Source organism: Oncorhynchus kisutch, linkage group LG2 (assembly GCF_002021735.2).
Source record: "Oncorhynchus kisutch isolate 150728-3 linkage group LG2, Okis_V2, whole genome shotgun sequence".
Classification (NCBI taxonomy): Eukaryota; Metazoa; Chordata; class Actinopteri; order Salmoniformes; family Salmonidae; genus Oncorhynchus; species Oncorhynchus kisutch.
In genome coordinates, this window is record NC_034175.2 from 21,565,615 (window position 1) to 21,587,405 (window position 21,791).

At 43.5% G+C, this 21,791-nt stretch overlaps 1 protein-coding gene across 1 annotated transcript; it reads right to left on the minus strand.

The window, feature by feature from the left end:
- Positions 1-5,402: 5,402 nt before the first annotated feature.
- LOC109902101 (D(2) dopamine receptor A-like) lies at positions 5,403-21,369 on the minus strand. Its single transcript, XM_020498190.2, has 8 exons — positions 19,682-21,369; positions 13,015-13,400; positions 12,566-12,675; positions 11,635-11,771; positions 8,009-8,223; positions 7,765-7,848; positions 7,119-7,485; positions 5,403-6,942 (listed from the first exon to the last, which is right to left on the minus strand). The coding sequence occupies exons 2-8, from the start codon at positions 13,369-13,371 to the stop codon at positions 6,746-6,748; spliced, it is 1,467 nt and encodes a 488-aa protein (XP_020353779.1). The 5' UTR covers positions 13,372-13,400; positions 19,682-21,369; the 3' UTR covers positions 5,403-6,745.
- Positions 21,370-21,791: the final 422 nt, after the last annotated feature.

Consider the following 21,791-nt stretch of genomic DNA (forward strand, 5'->3'; position numbering starts at 1 on the left):
GGCTTAAAAATCCTTCTTTAACCTGTCTCTTTGCCTTCCTCTACACTGATTGAAGTGGATTTAACAAGTGACATCAATACGGGATCATAGCTTTCACCTGGTCAGTCTACATCATGGAAAGAGCAGGTGTTCCTAATGTTTTGTACACTCAGTGTACATGCATCAATCAATCAATATATTTTTTCTATGCGTATTGGTGCGCTGCATGCACTGTGATGTTAGTTTTCTTGTTAAGATGTGTGTAATTATTTATTTCTATTCATATGATAGAACACATCAAAATATGCCATATACAGAATAGGTCTATTTGGTGCCAGCTAAGTGGATCTGCTTAATAGACAGGGAACCATGTTGATATGTAGAGAGCATAGGCCAGCTGAGTATAGCCATTGACATCTGGAGTAACAGAGAGGCCTTTCTTTCTCATGGAATAAACAGATTCCTCAGTATTTTGAGTATTTTGTTTTGCAGTTCTTGGTGTGTGTGTGTGTGCGTGTGTACCTGGCATGAGTCCACCCCTCCCTCCATGGTGCCAGCACAAAGCATCCTGGGAGTGAGGTAGAAGCCGTAGACATTCGGGCGGGAACACATGGACTGGGCTATCACTTGCACCTGAGCCTGTCGCAGCTCAGACGATACAGAGCCTGAGAGAGAGAGAGGGAGAGACAGACAGACCGAGGTGGAGTAGAGAACGGAGGGTTAAAGACAGATGAGAGAGATGAAGGAGAGATTATACAAATAGGAGTGTATTAATGGGAAGAGAATGAAGAGACAATTGTCAGGTTATTGAATGAGATTATGGGATGGAAGGGAACATAGTCTTCATTCTGCGACAAATGTCAGGAAATTTGATGTGATTATGGAAAAAGTGGTAAAAATGGAAGACACGTAAGGCAGAATTATTAGAGTGATCATCCAATCAGTTGAATCGAAAATTATAAGGAAGTGGTGTGGGAATATTTGTGAACGTGACTCACCCCCTTCTTTAGTGAAGCCCCAGCCAGTGACCCAACAGGGGGCACCAGGAAGAAAGGACTCTCTAGGACTGGGCATACACACTGGTCGAACCCCACCTAAAGCGACACATAACCCAACACCAGGGTCATTTTCATTAGGACACACCGTAGCAAAACTTCTTGCAACGGAAAACTGGTTCCTTATTAAATAAGTTCAAATAGTACCTCCCCATTTCACTCAGTTTCTGACAGTTTTCTTCATTTTGTGCAGCACATTGACTGTACTGCACTGACGATAAGCTCACATGTACCCAATAAATCAGTGGTTAAATCAAAAGTGATTCTGTGAGGTAGTATTCAACTTATTTCACATTTAATATAAAACATGGAACCCAAGCACCATGCTCTACCAACTGATATTCTTTTTGTGTTGTGTTAGGTTGTCAGTTAGATTTCATCCTTGAGAGAAACCATGAACATGACAAATGCCAAACAGGAACAGGTTAAATCAGAATAGGAGCATCCGTACATATAGCCATATAACCTCCGCTGAACAACTTTCATCATTAATTTCTCTCACCTCCCATGTCTATGTCAGCCACGGTGCGCAGTAGCCCCAGATCATAGTCGTTGTTGTTTACGGAGAAGCTGGGGTGATAGAGGATCTGCAGTGCTCTGTAGCGTTGGCCCACTGATGTGTCCGTCAAACTGAGCGTGTCCACAACCACCTGCCACTCTGACTCTTGCAACATGTTGTACCTGGGTTATGGAGAATGCAGGGATATAGAAGGCGCATATTATCTAATGTAATAAGTACAGTTGCCATATTAAGACAGCCTCAGAGTCAAAAGGGGTTGCTGAGGATGTCCTAAGATGGACACCGTAATGAAAATAAATCAATAGATAAAGCATTTATTCTCCTTCCCTCCCCCTTACTGGATGAAGCAGTGGGCTGCAGTAATAATCCAACGTGGGGTGACGATGGCTCCCCCGCACACATGTTTCCCTCTCCAGTGTAAACTGCTCTGCCAGCCCCACTTGTCTTCTGCTAACATCCCCCCGACAATCCTCCAAGCTTTCCGACCAGCACCAACTGGACCTAGGCAACCTGAGGCAGAGTGGGATGGGGGGGTGCTTCAACAAATGAACTGTCAACACAGACATAACCTGAACACGTTATTCGGTTATGCAAGACATTGTTCAGTTTGTACAATATTGACTTGTGGGATCAGTTACTGATTGTCATTGTGTGATAGCCAGTCATTTGGCCAGTTGTCTACAGATTGCTTGTGCATTTGAATGTACCAAGAAGACCTATGCAATTAGGATGTATCAGCGGATCGGATGGCATTACCTGCACTGGCGTTACCTGTCTGGTTGATGGGTTGCTTGTGCAGCAGGACTGGCATTGGGACACTGCAGTTCCCTTTAACGCCACATGGCTGCACCATGTCTGTCAGGTTGGGTGGGAAACACAGGAACTTGACTAAGGAGGAGACAAACACGATGCGAAGGAGAGTGAGCGAGGACGAGGTAAAATGGGTGTTTGTTGAATGCTTGCATCCTTTTTTTTTACTGTCAAATGCATCTGGTCTTGGGCTGCAGGTAGCCTAGCGGTTAAGAGCGTCTGTCTGCAAGCTTTCATGGTTGCCCGGGAATAGGTTGGAACATTTATACAATCAACAATGTGTATTTTATTATACAACTGAAAGGTTGCTGGTTCAAAATCCCTGACCCGACTAGGTGAAAAACCAATTGATGTGCCCTTATTGCGTCTGTAAAATCTGTCAATGTAACCCTAATTGTGCCTGCAAGTCGGTCTGGATAAGAGTGTCTGCCAAATGACTGTATATATAATAAGATATGACATTGTGTCTGTAAATGTTACTAGCCATAAAATCCTTGCTTTCTCAAAGCTTATTGGAGGAGAGGATGCAAGGGACCTCCTCCCCCAACGAGCTTTGGGAGGAGTCGAGTGAAAAAGGCTCGTGACGTTTTCAGACACGGCCCGAGTCGACAATGCCAAGCACTGTATTGTCAGTGAGGTTACCTAAAATGGCGAAGAAGATGAAAAGAATGATGAAGACGGCGATGAAGGTCGTGAGCATTGTCAGACGTGAGGGGCAAGTGCACCGTGGGGGCTCAAGATCTACAGTAAGAAGGGAATAGAATAAAGCATATGTTATTTTGAATAAACTGCTGCATTCTTTGGATACCTTGGACATTCAAGTGCTTTTAACAAGTACCTTTGTAGAAAAGTACAATAGGTTTCAGAGATGTATAATATCTGGCCTTGTGTGTTGACATGTTGGCAAGCTTTCATGGTTGCCCAGGAATAGGTTGGAACATTTTATGCAATCAACAATGTCTATTATTCAACCGTGGAAAGGTTCATGGTACAGCCAGGGGGACTGTGGTGCTTGACATGAACACAAGCTAATCAACCAAAAGCCCAGTATGACTTGGGGCATATTCAATACTCCAATTCTGTTGCAAAACGTTGCAAGATTTTCATTAAATGGAAGCAAACGGAACAAAACGGGAAGGGACCTACCTGAATTTGTCCAATAGAAACTCTTGTTTTGTTCTGTTTGCTTCCATTTGGTTTTTAAATGGTAAACGGTTTCCGTAATGAATACGCCCGTGTATTCAAGTCTCTCTCTCCAATACTGCACAGTAGCCTACCTGGCTCTTCATCTGGGCAGTCTTTGGGGAGTGTTAGCCCAACAGATCCTTCATCCACTTCAGATGGCTTCCTCTGTGGGACCTTCAGAGAGCCACCATCACAGGGAGGGAGGGGCGAGGAGGTCTCTGAATTTGGGTCCTCTGAGCAGGCCATGTCCGGGGGTTGGGGGGATGAGGGGACTACCTTTTGGGGTTGGGCCTCCATGGGTACCTCAGAGGAGGACGTAGGGGGATCAAGTCGTGCTTCTGTTCGGGGCTGTTGGGCCTTTAGATTCACCTCAGAGGGGAGAGGTGTTGGGGTTGTGTCTGTCTGATGGGCATTGGGAGGTGGTGGTGGTATGCCCATTCCCATGTGGTAAGTGGGAATTCCCATGAGTGCAAAGAGTGTAGAGAATGGTTCCTGGAATACCCCCACTGGTACACCCCCAGTTGCAACATTGAGGGAAACCGAGGGGAAGGTTCCGAGGGATGGGGTGATGGGTTCATTGCGTGGATGTTGTGCACGTGGAAGGAAAATGGAGGCCTTCATATCTATACTTGTGAGGTCTGGGTATAGGAGTTTCTGGGAGGGTGGTGTGAGTAGTGGTTGGGCGAGGGGGGTGATAGTAGACCGATGCTGTAGGGGTTGGAGGCGTGCGACAGGTGGAGGATGGATCTGACCAGGGGGAGTCTGCCCTGAGTGGGATCCAGCAGAGAGGGTCTGAGGCTGGGCAGGAGAGCAGACCAGAGAGGGGAGCTCTGGGCCAATCCCAGATGAATTGTTACCACAGGTACCCTTTAGCAGAGACATAGACAAGCTTTTAAGAACCTGTACAATGTGTTTTGAGGGTGAATGTTAACTTCTTGATACAATCTCTGTTCTTATAAACAAGTACACACCAGATTTTTTGGATATATCTGTATACACATTAATTCCTCTACAAGTTGTGTGCGGTCGGTATAATCAACAGAATTGTGCATGAATGAGAGTTAGAGAAAATTATTATAAAGAGCATAATTGCTATAATAGAGCTATAAGGAATTTGAATAAAAAATTAGAAGCTTGCTGGGAAATCAAATACCACCCACTGTAGATTAGGCAAGGACATTTTGTTTCCAAAAAAAAAGTGTAGTTACTAAATTGATTTTACCTGAATGTAAGCCATAGAGAGCTGTGTGTCTCTACTTCATCAGGGATTATTCAACTTAATCTATTATTCCTTCACTCAAAGTTGGAGTTCCAAAGTCACAAGAACAACATCCTTGAAATAGTGGCAACAATTCTGTCAAATGCATCGTCTATCCCAGGCGTGGTCTTTTTCAGTTAATTTTTGCCAGACCGCTCCTCTGTTGTCTCTTCTTCTACCTGCAATCATCCTTCCGTACCCAACCCAGTTCCTTTCCTAATCTTTTCATTATCTCACCCCCCCATCATCCCTCTTCTTCTCCTCTCATGAGTTCTACCATTTTACCTCTCCTTAATCTTTCTCTCCTCCTCTGAAGAGGGGTAACTGTAGGTAGGTGCGAGCAGGACAGGACAAGGTAGGGCGGTAACAGATATGTACACTCTTGTCATCGATCATGAAATATGCATGTGAATAATTGTGAGCCAGGGTCAGAGTTTAACAACAGAGGGTAATGTATACTGTACCCCCGAGTCATTCACTCGCAGGTACTCAGTTACACAGACACAGTATACTGAATGAAAACAAACATACTTAAGTTAATATACAATGACTCCATTTGTATTTGAAGGGCATCTCATTTTAAATGATCTCCTAGGTTGGTTTGCATACAAGTATGACAAAAACACAGAAAAACTGTCCCATACAAACCACGTCTATGCTCATTGATGGGACAGGAGTTGTCAATGGGAGGCACGCACAAACGCAAAGTCATAGTGACTATGACTTACACTGACCCACTATCTTTGTGTGTGTGTGTCCTGTTTCACATCAGCAGCATTTGTTTGGCCTCTCACGTTACTGTAGCAGACAGGTGTTGGCAGACAAACACGGGAACATCCACACTGCTTCACCACCAGAGGGGTTAAAGAAGCGATGAGAGAAGAGCCAGAGATCAACGTAGAGAGCAAATGTATTTTAAACAAGTTAGTCAATTAATCCATTTCTGTCTATTGTTTGACCAGTACAGTAATGCAGGGCTGGGGTCAATTTGAATTGAAGTCAGTCAATTAAGGAAGTGATTTGAATTTAAAATCCAAAGCATAGATTAAGTTGTCAATGAAAACAACTTTTTTCTGCGTTATTAATCAATTGGAAAATATCTTTACTTCCAGAATTGACTGACTTCAATTCAAATTGACCCCAACCCTGCGGTACAGAAAACTTGAAATAGACTAGCAATATGAGTAGAACATATTTTATTACATTTACCTGTACAATAACAGTAATACAGATATTTAGAGCTCACACTCTAAACAACAATATATACATATACCTCATGAACAAACCTTGATTAGTCGCTCATCATATTGCATCATATCACCATGTTATTATGGCATCATACCACCATGTTAATATGGCATCATATCTTCACCAACATATTCTCTTACAGGCATGTTTACACTGGGACGACGCAACAAGACTGCTATTGGAGAACAATTGTGCAGATTTATTGTGTATCTCCTTAAAATATGACCTCTGTCCTGTTTTAACTCTGTTAATTAAATTACAATGTCTGCAGACAGTATACTTCAGAGGGGTATCAGAGAATAATACACTTACTTAGTCATCCCCATAAGGAGTGGGACAGTCTTCTGCCACTGTTTGTTCCCTACCCCATCTCTTCCCATAGAACCTTCAGAATATGACTCTCTCCCTGCTATGTTTTAGATTTACAGACGTTTACATAACCTCTATAATTCCCAAGTCTGTTTTGATTTGGTATATCGGTCTTGCTTCACTTGCTCTTCTGTTTGACCTGTTACATTTTTTGGGGACTCTCTCTCTGTCCCCCTCCATCTCTCCTTCCATTCCCTTCTGGTCTTTGTTTTCACCCCTCTCTTTCCCTTCTTTAGTTTTATTTCAAGTCTCTGACCTTGTTTTTGCCCTCTCTCCACTACACTTTCTCCCACTCTCCCCTCATCCCCTTCCTCCCTGTACTCAGCAGTTTAGGATCTTGATGAAGGCCTTCCGGAACTCGATGTTGAAGGTGGTGTAGATGACGGGGTTAACGGCACTGTTGAGGTAGCCCAGCCAGGTGACAGCACTGTACAGGGAGGGGGAGATACAGCAGCTGCCACAGTGGGCCTTCAGCACGTGGGTCAGGAAGAAGGGCAGCCAGCAGATGATGAACACACCTTATGGAGAAGGGAGGAGAATGAAAGGGTGTGAGCAGGCCTCAATTCACTCTCGGCCACTTCCCTTCAGATCATCAAACATTGAAAGGCCAATGGGAAGGGGGAAGGAGTGAATTGGGACTGGCTGAAACATTCTCTATTCAGCCACCCTCATCGTCTCCTTCTGATTCTCTCACCAAGCACAATAGCCAGCATCTGGGTCGCCTTCCTCTCCTTCTGCTGCGACAGAGTCCCTTTCACCCTCTCCTTCTCCATCGCTCCCTTCTCCCTGTCTGCATTGCGCTCCCTCCATCGCTCGCGGCCACTCATGCCATCCTCGAAGGTGGCACGGCGGGGTACGAGGGCGGAGCGTGGTGCCACCGACGGTGACGGGAAGGGCGCGGGTACCACAGAGATAGAAAGGGAGATCTTGGTGGCTCGTCCGGAGGAGGGAGGGCGGTGAGAAGGGTGAGGCGGGGGGAGGCTCTGGTCTAACTGGGACAGGAAACCACACCCCACCGGCTCCTCCTCCAGGGGGTGCACCACCGCCTCCTTCACTAACGTCTAATAGGGCAGGGGAAGAGAGGCAGGGAGAGGAGGGGGTGAGAGAGAGAGAGAAAAAAGAGAGAGAGCTCGATAGAGAGAAAAACGAAGTGAGAGCGAGAGATACAGACAGAGAGAGAGAGAGACAAGGGGCAGGAAGAAAGGATGGGAAGGGAGGGAAAGACAAATAAGAGACAGAGAAACAGCAAGCGATGTAGAGATATGTACTGTAGTTCTAAGGCTCATATTGTAGGAGATTTCGTAATCCAATTTCATGGTCACAGTGTTTCAGAGACTTACCACTTTCTTGCGTTGGGGTGCGGTGGTGGGGGGCCTCGTGATCAGAGTGCACAGCTTCACATCCTCAGGGAGGGTACACTTATTCTGAGAGGATGAAGGGAGAGATAAGAAAGTTTTTCTTTTAAATCAAGCTTTTTTCACTTCCTCATCCTGCCTCTGATTTATTGGCTGGCTGTTTTATGGGGTTAATTGATTGATGACTGGCTGATTAGTTAACTGATAGATTGGTTGACTAATCATGAACCTTCCTGTGCCTGTGGCCCTCCCCCGTCTTGCCTCCTCCCTGTGGGTGCAGGCCGTGTCTGCGGGGCACGGTGCGTCGGCCCCGCCTCCGCAGCACGACACAGATCTGGGCGTACACCAGCAGGGTCACGATGAACGGAACGTAGAAGGAGGCCACGGATGAGTAGACCACGAAGGATGGGTCAGCGAAGGCACACTTGGTCTCCTCCCGACTGGCTGATGGAGTGAAGGGGATGAGAAGAGGTGGATAGAAACAGAGATGTTGTTTGGGAGTGGGGACAGGTGGGAGGAGGAAGCAAGAGAGAGGTTTTCCTCTAGAGTTCTGGTCAGATAGCCAAAGATGTCAACCCTAGCTGTTAAAGATGTCAACCCTAGCTGTTAAATATGTCAACCCTAGCTGTTAAATATGTCAACCCTAGCTGTTAAAGATGTCAACCCTAGCTGTTAAATATGTCAACCCTAGCTGTTAAATATGTCAACCCTAGCTGTTAAATATGTCAACCCTAGCTGTTAAATATGTCAACCCTAGCTGTTAAATATGTCAACCCTAGCTGTTAAATATGTCAACCCTAGCTGTTAAATATGTCAACCCTAGCTGTTAAATATGTCAACCCTAGCTGTTAAATATGTCAACCCTAGCTGTTAAATATGTCAACCCTAGCTGTTAAATATGTCAACCCTAGCTGTTAAATATGTCAAAGTCCACTCCGTAGTGGTGTGGCAACCAAGTAAATGCCTGGTTTAGCTCCAGAGAAGACGGGTACATAAGCATCCGGCATTGGCCGTTTCTCTCCATATTCAGGCTGGATGCAACGTCTGAAAGGCATATCAAATCTGCTTCTTATAAGGCCAGGCCACGGCCTATCGCACAACACACTACAGTCTAGTTGAACCCTTTCAACAGTATACAGCTGCTAGCAAAATACTATATGCTGTACACTGTAAGGAGGTGCCTTTCTGTTGAATTGGATGTTTAGATGGTAGGTCCAATCCAATAAACGCAAGCTTCCCCATATACAGTATAACCATAGCTGTTCTATAGGACACATGGTGACCCTGAACGCCAATCATCTCGTTTTCCCAGCGGTGTGTTGACGGGTCTCTCGAAGGTTACTGAATGTTAACAGGCAGATTAAAGGCGCTGCATGGTCAATCTGATATCTGCAGTGGCTGTAGAGCCAATGTGTATATATATATATATATATATATATATATATATATATATATATATATATATATATATATATATATATATATTTCACCAGGTAGGCCAGTTGAGAACAAGTTCTCATTTACAACTGCGACCTGGCCAAGATAAAGCAAAGCAGTGCGACAAAGAGACAAGAGTTACACACAAACGTACAGTCAATAACACAATAGAAACATCTATGTACAGTGGGTGCAAATGTAGAAGAGTAGGGAGGGTAAAGGCAATAAATTGGCCATAGAAGCGAAATAATGACAAATTAGCATTAACACTGGAGTGATAGATGTGCAGATGATGTGCAAGTAGAGAAACTGAGGTGCAAAAGAGGAAGAGGATAAGTAACAATATGGGGATGAGGTAGTGTGATATGTGATATGGCGTCTGCAGAGGTCAGGGTATTTATACTTCTTGTGCCTTGCCCGAGCAGCACAGAGCTGTTGTCCAGGAAGTGAGTTTGTGTTTATACAGGACCTCCCGCCCTCACCTACCGTCAACCAATCATGTCAATGCGGAGCGATACGGAGCCCTCTGCATTGTTACAATATTTGAGCGGCACACAGCCATGGGCATTTGGCCTCTGCATGCCTCCATACGAAGCCTCCGACCACATTTTCTGATCAGGCATAAATGGTCTTTTAGTGTTGGCCACTCCAGCTCGAGCGAGTGGTTGTTGCACCAAGCTGTGCAGTATTTGCATACGATAAGCAGTACTCTCTTCAGCCCCATCCTCAAGGTAGGAGCTTATGTTCCAAACCTTAGTTCGCTTCGTTTTGCACGAGCTACAGCTCCGGCGAGACAGTGCAATAATAGTTTAAAAAAAAATCAAAATACCATCTTGAGCAAAACGTGATGATGTGCACGTTATCCGACTTAAAATGTCAGCCCACATCACTGATAAACCTTCTGTATTGTGGATGTGGACTGACAGGCCAATCAATGAGCCCCTCTTCCATTGAAACTTGTTGACTGATTAAAAGCACACAGAGCTGAAAGCTGTTAGTAAGCAGTAGTGTGTCTGTGTGTGCATGTGTGTGTGGTGTTAGTGATGGCAGTGACTGCATAGCTGTTCGTCGTGATTAAACAGGATGTAGGCCTATCTAACTGATTGTTCATTCGGTCTCTCACCAACTGGTGATACCCAGATATCCAGTAGGGCTGCAATCTTCTTCCAGGCTGACTACAGATGGACTGGAAGATCGCAATGGTTATGTTACATAGCTAATAACATAAATGAGTGTTGGGTTTCTGCACACGTGGGGGCTTCCCGGGCCATGTTTATGTCTCTCCTAGACGTAAATGAGTGAATGAGACTAGAGCACGTGTGATTGAATAGATTCATCGGAGTGACTGCGGTTCCGGTTTCTCTGGAACCAGACTTGCTGTTGCTAAAAATACATAGATTTCTGTGCATGAGGGATCCACTAGCCTCCTTTCAGCTGATGCTCAGTCAATCCGTGACTCCGCAGCCGCGTGTACACAAAAAAAACCAGTTCAAACAAAGGTAGTTCTTTGTCTGTTATAACCGTGGGCTATGGCAAACATGAGCACGACACGAGGCGGTTGTCTAGCCATTTAATTTCCTTTTTTCAACATCATTGGAAACGTTGGCTAAACAGAAGGCAGATTGCTGGCTATATGGCAACATAACTATAAAGATTACACCATCACACAAAACGTTAATTGCTTTGCCCCAATGCAATGTGTAAGACTGCGTCTTGCTTCTACGGAAATATCCATTACAACAAATCAAATGTATTTATTTGACAGACAGAGAAGGTTCCTGCCGCCATATATATATTTTTGGAACATTCGTTCAAATTGCAGCTATTCAGGACGGGGGGGAAAATGCTTTCTTTGTAGCCTCGGCCTAGTCATTGACATGCACACAGAATAACAGATAGTAGCTCATATCTGGCTTCAGGTCTTATCCGAGATAAGCTGTTGACATGCACCTTTGATATCCCGCTCATGAGGAACCATGAATAATCAGAATTTACCTCATTTAAATATATGGGTTAAATGGAATTGTAACTGAAATATAAACTGACCGTAGGCCTATAACCGCTCATCTGTAGCGTAATACAATATTAACTCCTGCAGAAATCTGCATTTCAAGCAGTGAAATTAAACAACAAATTAAACATTTTGTCTCGGGAACAGGAGTGGAGAAATATTTCTTTCTTTCAGCATCTCTTGAGTAAAATGTGAAAGCGTGTGTAATGTGTTATCTTAAGACAATTATGCAAGCATACAGTATGCACCCAAGAAAAACTGGAGTCTTATTATGTTTCCTCTTTCACTTCCTCTTAAATTGATGACATTCGGACATAAAGGACCAATCTTTTCACTGTTTTGGAGTTATTCTGTTTTCTCTGGGGGGGGGGGGGGGGACTGAGAGACAGATACAGAGACAGACAGACCTGTGTTGTTGAGTCCAAACAGCAGAGGGCTGGAGATGGCGAAGGAGAGGAACCACACAACAGCAATCATCAGAGCCACCCTCCTCCTGGAGCTGTATCTGGTGTTATACAGCATGGGCATCGCCACCGCCATGTACCTGCACACACACACATGCAGTATTTCCAGCTAACGCCTACACACGCACACGTGTGCACAAAGAATCCCGCACACAAACACCTTGCCCACCACCGCCCACACACAGTTCAGTTGCATTGTCAGTTAGTCTCATTCACCGGTCGAACACAAACAAAAGCTGTCCAAGTCAGTTTCACGGTGCAGCAGCTTGACAAACCACTCTAAGAGCCCTCCATAGAAAGCCCGGTGTGAGGAGAGGAGACTGTCATCCCTCCAAAGGGCTGGTGGTCAGGTACAGATACGAAAGAAGAACAGTACCCACACTAAGCCCTGAGACATGGCTTCACAGTCAGAGCGAATCAATCTACAATGGGACAAACTAGGCTACAACTATTGAGGCTGCTGAAATTGTCCATTTCTTTCACTGGTTTTGAAAGGGGAAGGATTTGGTTGGACAAAATGAGCTCATGTTAAGAAGATGATACTTGCGAAGTGAGGAGGGTACCCTAAAAGACAGGAAATGTTTTTCTGATGGGAAAACAACAATAACAAACCATTAAAAAATACATGTCCCATCAGGAGACATGACCATCACCCTAAAATATGTTTTCGCTGCAAGGGCACAATGAAATCAATCCAGATTTTGAAGAGTGTGAGAAGAGAGTGATGGGAGGAGAACGAGCGAGACAGACAGACATTGTAGATAGAGCGATAGATATACTGTAGAAAGATAGATACTCTAGATAAATACTGTAGTTAGATAGATAGATAGATAGATAGATACTGTAGATAGATATAGAGAAAGAGTGTGAGTACCTGTCGATGCTGATGGCACAGAGGTTGAGGATGCTGGCAGTACACATCATGACGTCCAGGGTCAGGAGGATGTCACAGTGGATGAGACTGAAGCGCCACTCCCCTACCACCTAGGAAAGGGACACATACAGTATGAACAATAACACACGTGAGGAATTATTACATGTGTTCCGGAACAGCAGGGGTTTGTAATTCATGGCCCCAATCAAAATGAGTGCCCTACATAGGGAATAGGGTACCATATGAGACACAGACATGCTGATGAATTATTGACTGCTACCGTGACATTATCTGAGAGGGCTTTTGAAACACCTACGAATGAACGAGTGTAGAGCCTAGGAGAAAAAGACAGGGAACGAGACAGACAAATGAAAGAGAGACAGAAAAACACTGGCTGCCAGATGGATAGAAACACGCACGCACGCACGAACCCACACACACCCACCCACCTCCAGGTAGACGCCCCAGGGCATGACCAGGATGGCCAGCAGCAGGTCAGACACGGCCAGGGAGACAATGAGGTAGTTGGTGGTAGTCTGGAGGGCGCGCTCGCGCGACACCGCCACACAAACTAGCACGTTGCCGAACACCACACAAAAGATGAGCAGCACCAGCAGCACAGCGTAGAAGTTATAGGGAGGGGAGGAGAGCAACGGAGAGCTGGAGCAGTTGGACGGAGAGAAGGAGGAGGTGGAGAGGGAGAAGGAAGAGAAAGGGTTGGAGGTGAGGGACGGTGTGGGAGAGGAGAGGGAGTATGATGGAGAGAGGGAGGAGAAGCCTGTCTCATTGGGGAAAGTAGTCATCATGCTCCTCTGGACAGAGAGTCTGGAACAGTCTGAAAAAGTAACAAGAGAGACTAATAACATCAAGAGTTATAACTCATAATTAGACACACAAAGCTCTTAAACTCTGCACCTTGTATATACAACACATACAGTAGATATATGTACAATTCCACAATCTCAGCTCAATGCAGATTGGAGTTGTACATCCTGTGGATGTGATACCGCACCGGTGCTGATGGCTTTATAGATTGGAACATGGCACTTTCAATATCAGTTGTGGTTTTGATTCCCATATGGGCCACACATATCAAATGTCTTTGTTGTTACTTGGCATCAGTCACTTTGGATAAAAGCATCTACTACATGCCCATATTCTTCTACTTTAAGTGAATTACAGTGGGTTTTTTTTCATTCAATTGGCAGTTTCATTCCACCTTTAGCCTATTTCTCGAACACAGCACCTCTACCCTCCAATGTTTCAGATTGGCTTTGAGATACATAATTAAAGGGAGAGATCTAAAGCTCCCTCCCTGTCCCTCTAAACTACCCTACATACCTACACCAGCCTACATACAGTGCATTCGGAGAGTATTCAGACCCCTTGACTTTTTGTATAAATAAAAAATGTATAAATAAAAAAAAACAGAAATATCTCATTTACATACAGTACCAGTCAAAAGTTTGGATAAACCTACTCATTCCAGGGTTTTTCTTTATTTTTACTATTTTCTACATTGTAGAATAGTGAAGACATCAAAACTATGAAATAACACATATGGAATCATGTAGTAACCAAACAAAGTGTTAAATCAAAATATATTTTATATTTGAGATTCTTCAAAGTAGCCACCCTTTGCCTTGATGACAGCTTTGCACACTCTTGGCATCCTCTCAACCAGTTTCATGAGGAATGCTTTTCCAACAGTCTTGAAGGAGTTTCCACATATGCTGAGGACTTGTTGGCTGCTTTTCCTTCACTTTAAGGTCCAACTCATCTCAAATTGGTTGAGGTCGGGTGATTGTGGAGGCCAGGTCATCTGATGCATTCTTAAGTTTACATACACTTAGGTTGGAGTCATTAAAACTTGTTTTTCAACCACCACAAATTTCTTGTTAACAAACTACAGTTTTGGCAAGTCGGTTAGGACATCTACTTTGTGCATGACACAAGTAATTATTCCAACAACTGCTTAAAGACAGATTATTTCACTTATAATTCACTCTCACAACTCAGTGCCTCTTTGCTTGACATCATGAGAAAATCAAAAGAAATCAGCCGAGACCTCAGAAAAAAAATTGTAGACCTCCACAAGTTTTGCTCATCATTGTGAGCAATTTACAACCCCCTGAAGGTACCACGTTCATCTGTTCAAATGATAGTACGCAAGTATAAACACCATGGGACCACACAGCTGCCATACCGCTCAGGAAGGAGACGCGTTCTGTCTCCTAGAGATGAACGTACTTTGGTGTGAAAAGTGCAAATCAATCCAGAACAACAGCAAAGGACCTTGTGAAGATGCTGGAGGAAACGGGTACAAAAGTATCTATATCCACAGTAAAACGAGTCCTATATCGACATAACCTGAAAGGCCGCTCGGCAAGGAAGAAGCCACTGCTCCAAAACCACCTTAAAAAAGCCAGACGACGGTTTGCAACAGCACATGGGGACAAAGATCGTACTTTTTGGAGAAATTTCCTCTGGTCTGATGAAACAAAAATAGAACTGTTTGGCCATAATGACCATCGTTATGTTTGGAGGAAAAAGGGGGAGGCTTGCAAGCTGAAGAACACCATCACAACCGTGAAGCACGGGGGTGGCAGCATCATGTTGTGGGTGTGCTTTGCTGCAGGAGGGACTGGTGCACTTCACAAAATAGATGTCATCATGAGGAAAGAAAATGATGTGGATATATTGAAGCAACATCTCAAGACATCAGTCAGGAAGTGAAAGCTTGGTAGTTTATGGGTCTTCCAAATGGACAATGACCCCAAGCATACTTCCAAAGTTGTGGAAAAATGGCTTAAACAAAGTCAAGGTATTGGAATGGCCATCACAAAGACCTGACCTCAATCCTATAGAAAATGTGTTGGCAAAACTGAAAAAGCGTGTGTGAGCAAGGAGGCCTACAAACCTGACTCAGTTACACCAGCTCTGTCAGGAGGAATGGGCCAAAATTCACCCAACTTATTGTGGGAAGCTTGTGGAAGGCTACCTGAACCGTTTGACCCAAGTTAAACAATTTAAAGGCAATGCTACCAAATACTAATTGAGTGCATGTAAACTTCTGACCCACTGGGAATGTGATGAAAGAAATAAAAGCTGAAATAAATCATCCTCTACTATTATTCTGACATTTCACATTCTTAAAATAAAGTGGTGATCCTAACTGATCTAAGACAGGGAATTTTTTACTAGGATTAAATGTCAAGAATTGTGAAAAACAGAGTTGAAATGTATTTGGCTAAGATGTATGTAACCGGGCCAGCCCATCTTGGTAGGAGGGCCAGCCGTTTCCCACTGATCATCCAAAGGCTGATTATATATTACTATAACAATTTTTATTTGAGCAAAAATCATTAAATAAAGGCCAATGGGCCACTGTTCATGCCACTTTTCTTATTATTTTATTTGTATATTAAAACAATATTTCTACCAGCCCACCCAAACAAAACAAATGGTCCAGCCCATCTGACATTGCCAGATGGCCAATTTGCTCCTGGTATAATAGACCTATTTTCCAAAAAAGATATGAATGAATTTAAGCCTTAAAGTGGTCAGCAACTTTTTTTTCATGTGGAGTGATAATTTACATGACCATTTCTACCAATCTGCATGCCAGTTTGGACCTATGATTTTCATATGGGCATTTTCGTCAAACAGAAAATACGCTGACAAAAATAAATATCCATTATAAATCACATTGGCAACACCACATGGCAGTTGGTTCAGGTTCTTTCAGTTGCATGAAATATGGCCTCTCTATGCCTGTCTGCCTTTATTCTAGCCTTCTATGTCTTCAGTTCTTGCTAGCAAACATGAACAATTGTACGAACTATTCTGGGCCCTCAGAGATTCCCGTGCCAGTGATCCCCAGACATACAGCTTTATTTGTGCAAGGGAGAAGAAGCGTTCGGGTATTGTATGATGTTTTCGCAGGATATATAGTTTCAGAGCATTACATTTTCCAGGCTACGTGGTTATCGAAGGGGAGAGTGCTGGAAAGATTTCTCAAATACAAAAACAGACTTTGTTACTTTTTGTTTGAGGTGAAGAAAAAAATGACTGAAAAGGCACAGCTTATTAGTTGTGGTTAAAAAGTTAAGACAATCAGAAATACTACAGGTACAATAAGTGCCAATATAAAGGAAACCCCTGCATAAAGTGTCTTAATAGAGTGTTGGGCCACCACGAGCCAGAACAGCTTCAGTGAGCCTTGGCATAGATTCTACAAGTGTCTGGAACTATATTGGAGGGATGCGACACTATTCTTCCACGAGAAATTCCATAATTTTGCTATTTTGCTGATGATCATGGAAAACTTTGTCTCAGGAGCTGCTCCAGAATCTCTCATAAGTGTTCAATTGGGTTGAGATCTGGGTTGAGTTGGGTTGAGACAACCATGGAATATGGCTCTACATCATTTTCATCCAACCATTCAGTGACCACTTGTGCCCTGTGGATGGGGCATTGTAATCCTACGGGGGCATAGCCAATGTAGCCGAAATAAATGGCCTGCCCAGTATTTTTATACGTGACCCTAAGCATGAGGGGACGGTGATTGCTCAACTAATTCAAATCAAAATGTTATTTGTCAGATTTACAGAACACAACAGGTGTCGTAGACCTTAACGTGAAATGCTTACTTACTACAAGCCCTTAAACAACGCAGTTTTAAGGAAATAGACTTAAGAAAAGATTGACTAAATAAAGTAAAGTTTGAAAAAAACAATTAAGTTAAAATAACAATAATGAGGCTACATACAGGGGAGGGGGTACCAGTACCGAGTCAATGTGTGGGGGTACAGGTTAGTCAAAGTCATTTTTACATGCAGGCGTAAAGTGACTATGGATATTTAATAAACAGCGAGTAGCAGCAGTGTAAAAGGGGGGGGGTTCAATGCAAATAGTCTGGGTGGCCATTTGATTAATTGTTCGGGAGTCTTATGGTTTGGGGGTAGAAGCTGTTAAGGAGCTTTTGGGACCTAGACTTTGTGCTCCGGTACCGCTTGCCGTGCTGTAGCAGAGAGAACAGTCTATGATTATGGTGACTAGGGTCTGACAATTTTTGTTCTTTCCTCTGACACCGCCTGGTATAGACGTCCCGGATGGCAGGAAGCTTGGCCCCAGTGATGTACTGGGCCGTACGCACTACCCTCTGTAGAGTATTACGGTTAGATGCCGAGCAGTTGCCATACCAGGCGGTGATGCAACCGCATCATGCTCTCGATGGTGCAGTTGTAGAACTTTGTGGATCTGGGGACCCATGCCAAATCTTTTCAGTTTCCTGGGGGGGGGGGGGGGAGGCGTTGTCGTGCCCTCTTCACGAGTTTCTTGGTGTGTTTGGACGATGATAGTTTGTTGGTGATGTGGGCACCAAGAAACTTTAAACTCTCGACCCACTCCTCTACAGCCCTGTTCATGTGAATGGGGGTGTGTTCGGCCCTCCTTTTCCTGTAGTCCACGATCATCTCCAATTCAGAAACCACACCTCTGTGGAAGCATCTGCTTTCAACCCTTACAAAAAGATTTCAGTCAGAGTGCAGTATAACTTCAGTACACTGCTGCATAACTGCAGTTAGAGTCCAGTATGCTGCAAATACGGCATCCCCAAAAAGTTTAAACATTTTTTTTTCAATTACTGTGACCAAAATAGCACAATTACTGTGACCAAAATAGCACAATTACTGTGACCAAAATAGCACAATTACTGTGACCAAAATAGCACAATTACTGTGACCAAAATAGCACAATTACTGTGACCAAAATAGCACAATCGACTGCAGTTTCAAAACTGGAATCTTTTTTGTAAGGGAGTATACTTTGTATCTCTTATTTACTATATATTTGTATCCTACTTCCTTTAGTCCTTTGACTGACAGGAAAACAATATGTTTAACAACAAAGGTAAACTGTCAGTACTGTTCGGCAAATGGGCTTGTTGTGAAAAAGCTCTACATGGCAGTGCTTATGGGAAATCATGGAAAGTGGGTACAAAGCGGGTTCTAAGACTTGTTTCATGGATAAAAAAAAACAACCCAATTTTAGATAGAGATGAGATATGTCAAAGAGGGGAATTGAGATAACATTGTTGTTCAATACTGTATGTATGTATGTATGTATGTATGTATGTATGTATGTATGTATGTATGTATGTATGTATGTATGTATGTATGGGTCAGCACTTCTTTAAGCCATACTTAAAGTAAATAATGCAGATGAAGACTCAAAAACTATCCTGTGAAGTAGGTAGTCCAGACATTTCATTAAATAAGAACCCCCTCTCTTGCTCTCTTCTCAGGGAAAACACCCCATTCATCTCTCTTTCTCTGACAAGCCTTTAATCCCTAAAAATGGTTGTGTTGGAAAAAGATATTTAACAGCCACCTCAGTCTTTTAAGCCACCTCATTCTTTTAAGAATATGTCCCTAACTTGTAACTGTTAAATATCGGGTCTCTAAATGACAACAACCCATGTACTGGATCATTGCTCTGTCTTTCCATGCTCTCTTTCTCCCCGTCTTCTCTCCCTCCTTGTCTGTCACACGGACTCTAGACAGGTCTGGCACAGCTTTGGCCTGGTTAGTCGCAACAACAACAAAAACCTTTTTTTGATCAGCCACACTCAGGTGCGTGTGCATGTGTGTGGTAGCATGGTCACTTATAGCTGAAGATCATTGGAGAGAGGGGACAGGAGATCAAGAGTTCTCATGGAAATGACATACTGAGATAAACGGTGGGAGAGAAGGATACTGAGAGACAGAATCATTGTCAGTAAGCTCAAACGGCAAGGAAGAAGAGGGGAACGAGAAGTTGAGATCAAATGGAAAGTTGAGGACTTCCAGATATGTGAAGGCAAACGTCAATAAAACGTAACACCATGGACTGAAGTCACATTGAAGAGAGATCCCACTACTACTCGACATGTGGAAGCACAACATCCTCAGCATGGTTTTATTCATAGAGTGGTTATTTTAGGACCAACTACTGTTTTGGGCACAAGTACACACAGACACAGAGAGACATACACCAGATAACATACAAATACAGAGACAACCCAGATAGCAACAAAATGACGAGTAAAAAAAAGTAGGTTAAACTGCAACTTACCCTCACTCGGGTGTAGTGGTAGTCAGTCCCATACCCTCCGAACAGAGAACTGCAATAGACAGCAGACAGTATGACAATGTATGCACTGTCACTACTGTCACTCTGAATAAGCAGAACATGGAAAATGACAGCAGAGTGAATCAGTCAGTCACCACTCAGTCTGCTAACCCTTCTCCTGTCAGAGCTCACACCTCAACCTCTATAACATGCAACACACTCACTCCCTCTACTCCTCAATGAGTGCTCCAGCAGTAAATCCCTTCTCTCCACCTCGCTCTGGTTTTCACTCTGTCCGTTCCTCCAAGTGATTTAGCGGTACTCTCCCTCTCTCTTCCCCCCCCCCTCTCTCATTAGTGGTTCCTAGGATCAGATCCAGTGAGCAGTGTGTGTGTGTGTGTGTGTGTGCGTGCGTGCACACTCTCCTTAGGAGACGAGACGCTCACTTGTCTTGAAACCTATTCAGAAAAAAACTGATGAAAACAAATGAACCGAGTGGGTAAAAAGCTCTAATTGTGCGACAAATTAAAATCATCCATATACGTTTGTCAGCGCTCGCAATGAGTAGAAGCAGTAGAGGAGATCAGAGAAATGAGACGGGGAAGACAATTCGAAGGGAAAATGTATATGCTTCATTAAAGCATACACGGGGATAGCAATGTGTGAGGGCAGGCAGTATGAGATAGGCAGTGTCATCTAACTCACTTCAAAACACAGTGAGAGTAAGAATTATATCTCATAATTATAACAGATAGTTCAGTGAAGTACTGAATGAAGCTAGCTATTCACTCAGTGTGTTTTTCATCGTACAAACAGACACCCCCTCGGACGATGAGTCATTTATTTTGGCATCTCAGTTTTTTGTAAAAAAGGAGTATAATCTGCAGGAATTCCTCTAAAAATAATGGAAATTTGTTCCCAAGTATTCCCACAAATAAAATGATAGACATACAGTATGTGATTGTGTCTTTATTTTAAAATATATATTTTGGGTTTACTTGGTCAATTTACAGTGTATGAATTATTTTGCAGGCCCCAGTCCATCATCTCTGACAAAAATCGGTCTGCGGCTGAATCTAGTTGCCTACCCCTGCCTTAGAAGTTAAGATAAGACCGCACACTATCAGGAAAGGTAAGTAAACCATCTCCAATGAAGCAGACCTTTAAGCCTCTCTGTGTCTATCATGTTTCTATGCTACATGAACTTTGAACAAATTAGGTACAAATCAAAACCCTTTCATCCATTTACAGTATCTCAGTAAATGACTCACTTAAAATGATCATGACTGCTGATTTGTTCTATGCACAAAGCTCTCACCAGTGCCCCTCACTGGGAGCATAATGTGATCTACACAGTATAGCTGAGACCCAATTCTTTACCGTTCTTCCAAAGTGTGCACACACTTTCTCGCATGGACTTCACAATGGGGTAAACTCCTTCCAGCCAATGCTTACACCATTCCTATGCGTTATAATCTGTGACAGGGAGTGTGCAAGTGTACACTTCTGGAAAAAAGTGGAGAATCGGGACATAGCCAATGAGAAAGCAAGCTTAGAGACTGTGAATAAGGTACCTCAGGTGGTCCAGACAATGGTACAGCCTACACATTGACAACTTGAGGAAGTACAGTAGAGCTTGATAAATAAAAGATTGTGTGTGTGACACGCACAACTCACTAACAGGAATACTTTTTTTTTTAACCTTTATTTAACTAGGCAAGTCAGTTAAGAACAAATTCTTATTTTCAATGACAGCCTAGGAACAGTGGGTTAACTGCCTGTTCAGGGGCAGAACGACAGATTCGTACCTTGTCAGCTTGGGGGTTACTAGTCCAACGCTCTAACCACTAGGCTACCCTGCCGCCCCACTTGACTGGTATGATACTCAATGTACATCAGAATGTAGCCATATAGCTATAAAATGTCGATATTTGACTAGGAAATAGCCTATCAGACTAAAGAAAAACAGTATAGACAACACTATGAAGTGAAAAGGGCCTTACTTTGCACATGATAAACTCTCAGATCTACCGGTCTCTCGATTTCAAGGACATGCCAAATATGAGGAATATGAGACCATACAATGAAGAAAGGCTTTGAAACGTTTATGAAT

What these genes read in the sequence shown, in the direction of transcription:
- LOC109902101 (XM_020498190.2), bottom strand. Translation starts at nt 13,371, where the DNA reads ATGATGACTACTTTCCCCAATGAGACAGGCTTCTCCTCCCTCTCTCCA. An exon ending in TGTGCCATCAGCATCGACAG is followed by an intron (nt 11,772 to 12,565) that starts GTACTCACACTC and finishes GTGTGTGTGCAG; the next exon opens with GTACATGGCGGTGGCGATGC. An exon ending in AGGGCCACAGGCACAGGAAG is followed by an intron (nt 7,849 to 8,008) that starts GTTCATGATTAG and finishes TCATCCTCTCAG; the next exon opens with AATAAGTGTACCCTCCCTGA.